This window comes from Notolepis coatsorum (assembly GCF_963971535.1).
Source record: "Notolepis coatsorum genome assembly, chromosome: 14".
Classification (NCBI taxonomy): domain Eukaryota; kingdom Metazoa; phylum Chordata; class Actinopteri; order Aulopiformes; family Paralepididae; genus Notolepis; species Notolepis coatsorum.
The window spans coordinates 40,158,490-40,168,231 of NC_140178.1; the positions used below are offsets into that span (position 1 = coordinate 40,158,490).

Below are 9,742 nucleotides of genomic sequence, written 5' to 3' on the forward strand. Positions count from 1 at the left end.
ATTTAGAGACACAGACCCATTGATACTAACTCCTATTACTATATAACAATGCTAAACACTGAAAAAAGCCATTTATAATGCATGTCCCCTTTAACACATTAGTTGCCGTTCATGAGAATTCTCGTTTCTGTGGCCAAACGGTTCAGTGCCAAAAAACGAAGATTCTCGTTTCTGGGTCGTTATTTCTTTTATTCGCTATTGCCATTCATAATCCATCGAGGCACCTTGTGCAGGCTGTCCTGAATCGCAAACGTCCAATACCACCGCCTAACACCTTGCAGACGCTATTGCACATCCTTGGATTCTCTCTGGTTCAGCCTGTACGTTGATCTAACAAGTCCGGTCCGGGTTTTCCTACCCGGGCAGTAGTAACGTTCATAACATGGACTGGGGAGAACCAAGCACCGTGGATTCATGTATTTCGGTGGATTATCTTTGCAACACGATCGAGATCAATACTTGGAATGGCAATCAGATCATTGGAATATTCTTTTTGCAGTACCTCCTAGTCAAGGCAAGGGCTATATGTTATCAATCTTGCGTTGATCCAAGCATGCCCTCAATTTGATCCGTGTGTGTCCTGTAACGTTACTCCACATCGTATGCCGTTGGTGACGATCGAAGCATAACCCCCCCCCCCCCCCCCCACCCTTTCATGCATGCACAATGAAACTTAATACCGATAATATAGCGTTGATTTCAGATTGATTGTTGATCCAAGCGAGGAATGCCACGATTTATAGTGAAATGCGATAAACGCTGCTTACCGACGTTTCCTGGGATTACACAGAATTACTCAAACTATACTCATATTCACCACGGTATAAAACGGGAATGTATGGATGAAAAAAGTTTCTTGTTTTTTGCCTCTTGACCGGAAGAAACTCGATGACAATCGACTATTATCAGATCCATAGCTATAATATTTAATATAGTTTTAGCACTGCAAACACCGGCATGTATCCCCACATTAAAGCGCTGGCACACACGGCCCACAGTTACCTCTGGTGAATGGCACTGGATGTGTTAACATTAGATTAACGTTCCAAAATTGCACGTCTTCGCCAACCATTTAAGTTCTGTGACATAGCTGTCCATATTTTCACTGGCACCTTGGTCCCTTGTAAAGAAACGATAACGTTCACACAGTCTCATTAATGGCGAGGTTGCAGTGTTCATCAAACCGTTTGATGTCAGCTAACTTCCAGGTATCGCCCATCAGCGTAGCCACTCTCGCCAGCCAGATAGCAGAAAAGTCGCACTTTTTTTCTTTTCATAGTCACCACTCAGCGCCAACTGACAAATCCACATAGAGCACAAACTCGTCCCTCCATGTCTTCCATGTCCGTGAAAGATTATTTGAGTCCAGGCACAACGTTTGTGGTGGTCTTAATCCTTCGATGTCGCAGGAAACGTAATAGCTAGCGCGTATGCTAGTATGGTAACAATCTCTTCCCTCCCGCGGAACTGTTGCTGCTCACGATACTTCGCCGGCTAGGTTCACTACCGCTGTCGCCCAGGTTTTAGTATGTCCTTATATACAGATGAAGACAACTGTTTTCATTATTTCTACCCAACTGGGTATAGGATTTATTCAGTGTGTAGCCTAGGTAGGTACAGCCTCATAACCTGGTGCACCACACATAACCCCCCATGTGGCAAAACAATAAACAAAACAAAAAAAGAACTGGTCGGTGATCAGCTTAACTCTGCGGTGGGCCAGACGTGATTGCAGTAATGCGGTAACCGCGGCAGCCCTCATTTTGTGTGTGTGTGTGTGTGTTGCAGGAGATCACACTTTACCCAGACAAGCACGGCTGTGTGCGGGACCTGCTGGACGAATGTAAAAAAGCAGTCGAACTCTCTGACAAAGGCTCAGAGAAGCTCAGGTAAACACCCACGTGTCTCACCTTGTGTGCTTCTGTAAGCGACGTGCACATGAATGAAACAGTGAATGCTTATGTAATGTGCTGCGTTTCCTTATCAGACCTGACTTGTCAGGGTGTCACCGGGCTTTTACACATGAACATCCACTTAACAATGTCACTCAACCGATTGTTCCCTTTCTCTTTCATTCCCCCCCCTTTCTCTCTCTTTCTCTTTCATTCTCCCTCCTTTCTCTCCCCTTCTATTTCATTATCCTTCCTTTCTCTTTCATTATCCCCCCTTTCTCTCCCTTTCTCTTTCATTATCCCTCTGTCCTCACTCGCAACTCTTCCCTCCATCTTTCTCCCTTCATCTCACCTCTCCCTTGTTCCCCCCTTCATCTTCATCTCTTCCTTACCCCCTCCTTTCTTTTCTCCTTCACCTCTCTACCTCTGTCTCTCTGTTGCTCTCTCTGTCTCTCTCTCTCTCTAGGCTGTTAGAGATAGTAAGCTATAAAATCATTGGCGTTCACCAGGAGGATGAGCTGCTAGAATGTTTATCTCCCGCCGCCAGTCGCACCTTCAGAATAGAGGTGTGTGGCCCCTTTGCTTCTGTCGTCACTTGTATGCTTGTGTAATAACAAAAAAAAGTGGTTTGAATTCCCCCTCAATCGCTCCCTCCTTCCCTCTCTACTATCTTTTCTTTCTCACCACTTCTCCTCGCTCTTCTCTCTCTCGCTCGCTCTCTCTCTCTATAGGAGTTACCAGTGGACCAGGTGGATCTGGACAAGGACAGTGAGATGCTGATCCCTGTTGCTCACTTCCACAAGGAAGTTTTCGGCACCTTTGGAATTCCCTTTCTGCTCAAGATCAGACAGGTGTGTGCATTTCTGGGAAGGAAATAGAAATATTTATCATCTCACCCATCATGTTTGCCTTCATTAATGCAGTCAAATAAATACTACCCTGTTTAATCAAATCACCAGCCAGTATTTCAGTTATTCTGGTTGCTGTGCTATCTGAGGGAAATTTGCTTTTGTTTGCCTTCAAACATGGTCTCCATCACTTCAGTCATACATACTTTGATTATTTATGCATCAGAGAATGGCTTCTTGTGTGGCAATTGCTTCCATGCCACTGAGTGAGGACTTGGTTGCTTTTTCTTGTTGTGACATAGATTTAACAATAATTCTGCTTGCAGCTTGATATGATGATTTCATTCCATTTATTTTTGAGGAAAGGTTGCATCAAAATAACTTGTTTCGTAGTGGCGTTTCAAATTTCCACTCTTCACAAGAGCTACCGTTTCTTGGCATATTAGGCACATTGGTTTGGTGCTGGTTGGAGGGAGGATGAACGCATATTTTTCAGTCCATTCACCTTTGAATTGCCGATTTTCACTGTCTACTTTTCTTTTACTGGCCATCTTTGAACATGCCATATTCTTTTACTAGCTTTCACGTTTCAACCAAGTCACTAACGTTGCTGTCATGAGCCTGAGCTATGGTAGCCTAGGGCTGGGCGATATGACCAAAAACGTTATCGCGATAAAATTATAAAATTATTTTCATATAATTCGATATTGATAATTATCGTCGATATGTCTGTCAAGTTTAATTAACTTCTTATGCTGCTGCGAATGTCTCGAGTCGAGTTGATGTCGTCATCAGTCCGCGCACGTTAGCAGTTAGCCGACAAGCGGAGTATCTCATGACAATTTAATAAATATGACACTAAAATACTCTCTTCCGCCACAATATATTGAAACGACGTCCACTGTATACCCCACACTACTATAAACGTGGCCTCAGAATTCACGCCACACACATACTCGGCACGTAAATATATAAAACCGCGCCGTGCAAGCTAGTTATCCTAGCCAGCCTGTTGTTTCTAAGCGAATGTCTCGAGTTGAGTTGATGTCATCAGTCCGCGCACGTTAGCAGTTAGCCGACAAGCGGAGTATCTCATGACAATTTAATAAATATTACCCTAAAATACTCTCTTCCGCCCCAATATATTGAAACGACGTCCACTGTATACCCCACACTACTATAAACGTGGCCTCAGAATTCACTCCACACACATACTCGGCACGTAAATATATAAAATAGTGCCGTGCAAGCTAGTTATCCTAGCCAGCCTCTTGTTTCTAAGCGGTGTATTCCATGACATTGACAATGTACTAAATATTACCCTAAAATACTCTCTTCCGTCCCAATATATTGAAACAACGTCCACTGTATACCCCACACTACTATAAACGTGGCCTCAGAATTCACTCCACACACATACTCGGCACGTAAATATATAAAATAGTGCCGTGCAAGCTAGTTATCCTAGCCAGCCTTGTTTACTACTAGAGTCCTACCTCTCTACCCAGAGGTGCACCGCGAATTCGGTACTTTTGAGGCACCGAACCGAAACACGTCGGTACTACCGAGTATCGAATCAAGTGAGAAACTAAAAGATTTTTATTTATTTTTTTACTTTTTTTCTTTTCATGTCAACGTTCACACGCACAATATATGCTTACCTAGGATTTGACTTGATTCAACAACAAAGCAGTCGGAGCAATGACGAGCCGAAAACTGTCGAAATTGTAGTTATTTGAAGTTTGGATTTTTTTTTTTACGACTGAGGTAGGTAAATTAAATTTCTTGAGACTAAAGTACCGAAAAAAGGTACCGTTGGGTACCGGTATCGATTCACAGGTACCGGTACCGGTATCGGTTCAAATGTGAAAGGTACCCATCCCTACGCGGGCCGCACTAACACTAAACTTTGTCAAGTAGGGGGCCACACACAATATCATCCAGCGGGTCGCAAGTTTGAGACCCCTGCTCTACAGGGAGTCGTTAAAGCTTCTCTTCCTCTACAGAGAGTCGTTCCAAGCTACTCTTCTCTTCCTCTACAGAGAGTCGGTCTAAGCTTCTTTATCTACAGGGAGAGTCGGTCTAAGCTTCTTTATCTACAGGGAGAGTCGGTCTAAGCTTCTTTATCTACAGGGAGAGTCGGTCTAAGCTTCTTGTCTACAGGGAGAGTCGGTCTAAGCTTCTTTATCTAAAGGGAGAGTCGGTCTAAGCTTCTTTATCTAAAGGGAGAGTCGGTCTAAGCTTCTTTATCTACAGGGAGAGTCTGTCTAAGCTTCTTTATCTAAAGGGAGAGTCGGTCTAAGCTTCTTTATCTAAAGGGAGAGTCGGTCTAAGCTTCTTTATCTACAGGGAGAGTCGGTCTAAGCTTCTTTATCTAAAGGGAGAGTCGGTCTAAGCTTATTTATCTAAAGGGAGAGTCTGTCTAAGCTTCTTTATCTAAAGGGAGAGTCGGTCTAAGCTTCTTTATCTACAGAGAGAGTCGGTCTAAGCTTTATCTAAAGGGAGAGTCGGTCTAAGCTTCTTTATCTAAAGGGAGAGTCGGTCTAAGCTTCTTTATCTACAGGGAGAGTCGGTCTAAGCTTCTTTATCTAAAGGGAGAGTCGGTCTAAGCTTCTTTATCTAAAGGGAGAGTCGGTCTAAGCTTCTTTATCTAAAGGGAGAGTCGGTCTAAGCTTCTTTATCTACAGGGAGAGTTGGTCTAAGCTTCTTTATCTAAAGGGAGAGTCGGTCTAAGCTTCTTTATCTACAGGGAGAGTCGGTCTAAGCTTCTTTATCTAAAGGGAGAGTCGGTCTAAGCTTCTTTATCTAAAGGGAGAGTGTCTAAACTTCTTTATCTAAAGGGAGAGTCGGTCTAAGCTTCTTTATCTAAAGGGAGAGTCTGTCTAAGCTACTCTTCTCTTCCTCTACAGGGAGAGTCGTTCCGGGAGGTAATGAGGAGGATCCAGACTATGCTGGACATCCAGGAGAAAGAGTTTGAGAAGGTAATGTCTTCACCTCCCCCTTAGTCTCCTCCCTTCTTTTTCTCCATTCTGCCCCTCTTCAGGTTTCTACATTAACACTTTGAGTGCCAGCGACGAGATTTCTCGTTAGTTCATGCCAACCGTTGAGTGCCACCGACGAGAGATCTAGTTTAATGTTGTTAATTGTTATGTTTTTATTATAGATTCATTTTTCATCAATCTAGCCTCACGTTACCAGTGGGGATCTGTCTGAACTCGAACAGGGAAAATACTGCCCCTATCGTCTCTCTGGATGGTACTGCACCCCTTTGGATTGTATTGAAAAAAGTCCTGCTTCCACATTTTACTTGTCAGACAAGTAACCGGAGACGATCCAAGTAATCGCCCACCACCAGAACAGCAGAGAATGTGTGTTTCCAGTACCCAGCGTTGGATCAATAAACTCGATCGATATTTGGAATGGCGATCAGGAATTGGAATAATCTTTTTGGAGAACATCTGATCTGAGGTAAGGAATCTATTTTACCAGTCTTGGGATAATCGGAGCTATTTTCACACATCAGCGTGTGCCATATGTGTGTGTGTGTGCGATCAGGAAATAAGATAATCGATTTTTCCGCCCACTTCTATAGCGTGCATAAGTACACATATACTATCGATAATCTAGCGTTTATTTGAAAACGATTCATAAATAGGCTGAAATGACAACGTGTTTTGTGTATTCCAGTAAAGGGCGTTTATCACAGAATCTTTATTTTTTATAAAACGGAAAAGAATCTGTTTACATTTTTATTTTATTTTTTAGCAATCCGTTTCGACAATGTTGACTGCAAACAAGTCATTGATAAGCGACGGCCATATTAGACACAGCCATAATTTAAGATATAGTTTATGCGTTCGCAAATATGAGAGCTCTGTCATTGAAGTGGGTGGTGGCACGCAACGGGATTCCGGGGCACCGGAACCGTGGCACTGAAAGTTATTTTTCCAATAATTGTCAGTACTCCTTGTTACGATCCAGAAGCACACATAACAATGTTCATCACAAATAACAGTCCTGTAAATAACCTGTATACATTAGCTTGGATTTCTCTCTCCCTCTCCCCTGTCCTCCTCTACCTCTTCTATTCTAGTGAATGTTTGGATGTCTTTCACCTTGTACACCTTGCATGTAGGTAACATAGTTGTGTTTGTCTCCAGTTCAAGTTTGCGATTGTGATGATGGGCCGGCATCAGTACATCACTGAAGACGAGTACGAGGTCAACCTGAAGGACTTTGAGCCACAGCCAGGTACTACTGTGACTAGTACTACTACTGCTACTGCTGCTGCTGCTGCTGCTGCTACTACTACTGCGACTAGTACTGCTGCTGCTGCTGCTACTACTGCGACTAGTACTACTGCTGCTGCTGCTACTAGTACTACTACTACTGTTGCTGCTGCTACTACTACGGCGACTAGTACTACTGCTACTACTACTACTGCTGCTGCTGCTACTAGTAATACTACTACTGTTGCTGCTGCTACTACTACGGCGACTAGTACTACTGCTACTACTACTGCTGCTGCTGCTACTAGTACTACTACTGCTGCTGCTGCTACTAGTACTACTACTACTGCTGCTACTACTACTGCTGCTGCTGCTACTAGTACTACTACTACTACTGCTGCTGCTACTAGTACTACTGCTGCTGCTGCTACTAGTACTACTACTGCTGCTGCTACTAGTACTACTACTGCTGCTGCTGCTACTAGTACTACTACTGCTGCTGCTGCTACTAGTACTGCTGCTGCTGCTACTAGTACTACTGCTGCTGCTACTAGTACTACTACTGCTGCTACTAGTACTACTGCTGCTGCTACTAGTACTACTGCTGCTGCTACTAGTACTACTACTGCTGCTGCTGTTACTACTACTGCTGCTACTAGTACTGCGACTAGTAGTACTGCTACTACTATTACTGCTTCTACTACTACTGCTTCTGCTACTACTATTTCTGCTACTGCTACTACTATTTCTGCTGCTACTACTACTACTGCTGCTACTGCTATTACTACTGCTGCTACTACTACTGCTATTACTACTGCTGCTACTACTACTACTGCTATTACTATTACTACTACTAGTACTACTACTATTCTGTACAGCTCTCTGTTTCATTGTTTTTCCATTACTGGGATCAGTATTCTCTTTATTTAATATTATTATTATTTTCATTAGTGTCCTATAGAAGCCTTGTTTTGTCCCAATAGTTTTTCCATGCACTGGGGAGAACTACTCTCCCCTTTGTTGATGTCTGCTTATTGTGCATTTCTGACACTTTAGAAAGATCCATTTGTTGTTTGGCTCGACTCTGAAGTCAGGAGATATTTGCCGTCAATGAATTCCAGTAAAATAACTGACTGGATATGTAATGTGAAGGGAACTAGTAGAGCAGTGAATATCCCAAGTATGTCGTGTCATATTAGTGAATATCCCAAGTATATTGTCGGGTCATATTAGTGAATATCCCAGGTATGTCAGGTCATATTAGTAGTCATTAATAAACACTAATGACCACCCCATCATCTCTCCCTCCTACAGGTAACATGTCTCACCCACGGCCTTGGCTGGGGTTGGACCACTTCAACAAAGCTCCAAAGAGAGGCCGCTACACCTACCTGGAGAAAGCAATCAAGATCCACAACTAAGCAACCCGCCGCTCCTCCTCCTCCTCCTCTTCCTCCTACCTAACGCACCCTAACCAGACTGTAACCAACCCGAGTGCGAGTGAGTGTGTGTGCGCTTGTGTGTGTATACGCGCACGTTTGTGAGTGTGTGTGCGTGCGTGTGTGTTCACCACCTTTAACACCCCCCATCCCCACCCCTTTACCCCACCCGACAATTCCAAGCTACATCGGCACTATTGTATTTGAGTCTACAGCGACCTGGATCCACTGCAAGCTGGATGGCTTTACTTTGACCCACAAAACGAAACAAACAAACCACCTCTCCACTATTTTTGAGGCTGTTGGGTTGTTTTTCTCTTCTGGCTTCTCTTTAACTGTTGACTGCCTATATATAATTTTTTTCGCCGAGTCTGGGAGTGGGATGAATAAAAATGTGGATTTTAATCTAACAACCCGGGAGAGGAGACTGGACAGTGTATGAACTCCTAGATTTTTTTCTTTCTTTCTTCCCCAGTCCCCGCCCACCTCCGTTTTTTTTCTTTCTTTTTGTTGGTTTGTTTTTAATAGAGTTGTTGTTACGGCAATGAGGCGTCGTGCTGCTGCGTCCAGAGAGGGTGACTACGGGAGGGACTGTGACGAGGACGAGTCATCGGAGAGAGAGAGAGAGGGCGAGAAACGGGAAGAGAAGTCGTCGGCCATTTTGCAGGTCCCTTTTTTCTTTTTTTAAAGGGGGGTGCGGGTGGCCGAGGCCTCGCCAGTCGCCCTGTTGTGGTTGAGATAATATGTCCTTCTCCCTTCCTTTAGTCAACTAGTCAACAAGATGTTACCATGTTTACACACAGGTCTTTCTCACTTAGTTTGGTTGAAAAAAAAAATCAGTTTGGTTTTTTTTGTCTGGGGTTTTCTGCAAATCTTGTATAATAAAATAAAAATCCACAGCATCTGTTTAAAAATAAATGAAGAAAAAATTATAAAAAAAAAAAATCTGTCTGTACTTCATCTTGCACGTTGGCAGTTAATGTCAGAAGTTTTACATTTCTCAGGACTGGCAAATGTAAACTTTGGTTGTAGTTTTGATTTGCTTAATACCTTTTAAAAGGACAAAAAAAAACGTTTCCCATTATGCTTTCTTTTGGGTTACTCTCTCTCCGTCATCCCCTATTCCTCCTTTACTCCTCCTCTTCTCTCCCCTCCCTCCCTCTCTGTTCTGGGGGTGAGTGATAGTAACTGTTGCCCCCCAGTGGTTGGGAGCAGTAACAGTGCTGTGCTTGGTAGGGAGCTGCAGGTATTTAACCCACTGGTTTGAGGATCATGTAGACAACCAGCATTGTAAGAAAAAAAAAAAAAAAGACGTTCAACCCTTTGTTTTTTTG

The 9,742-nt window shown here is 43.4% G+C and overlaps 1 protein-coding gene across 6 annotated transcripts in view; it reads left to right on the forward strand.

The window, feature by feature from the left end:
* The window catches only part of usp7 (ubiquitin specific peptidase 7 (herpes virus-associated)), a 137,602-nt gene extending 128,249 nt beyond the window's left edge, over window positions 1–9,353 (forward strand). For all 6 annotated transcript variants that reach the window (XM_084329460.1, XM_084329461.1, XM_084329456.1 and 3 more), the window contains 6 exons: window positions 1,789–1,889; window positions 2,359–2,458; window positions 2,624–2,743; window positions 5,650–5,721; window positions 6,901–6,991; window positions 8,284–9,353. In XM_084329460.1, coding sequence (XP_084185586.1) covers window positions 1,789–1,889; window positions 2,359–2,458; window positions 2,624–2,743; window positions 5,650–5,721; window positions 6,901–6,991; window positions 8,284–8,390 — 591 coding nt within the window. In that variant the 3' untranslated portion in view covers window positions 8,391–9,353. The remainder of the gene's footprint in view (window positions 1–1,788; window positions 1,890–2,358; window positions 2,459–2,623; window positions 2,744–5,649; window positions 5,722–6,900; window positions 6,992–8,283) is intronic.
* The last annotated feature ends 389 nt before the right edge of the window (window positions 9,354–9,742 follow it).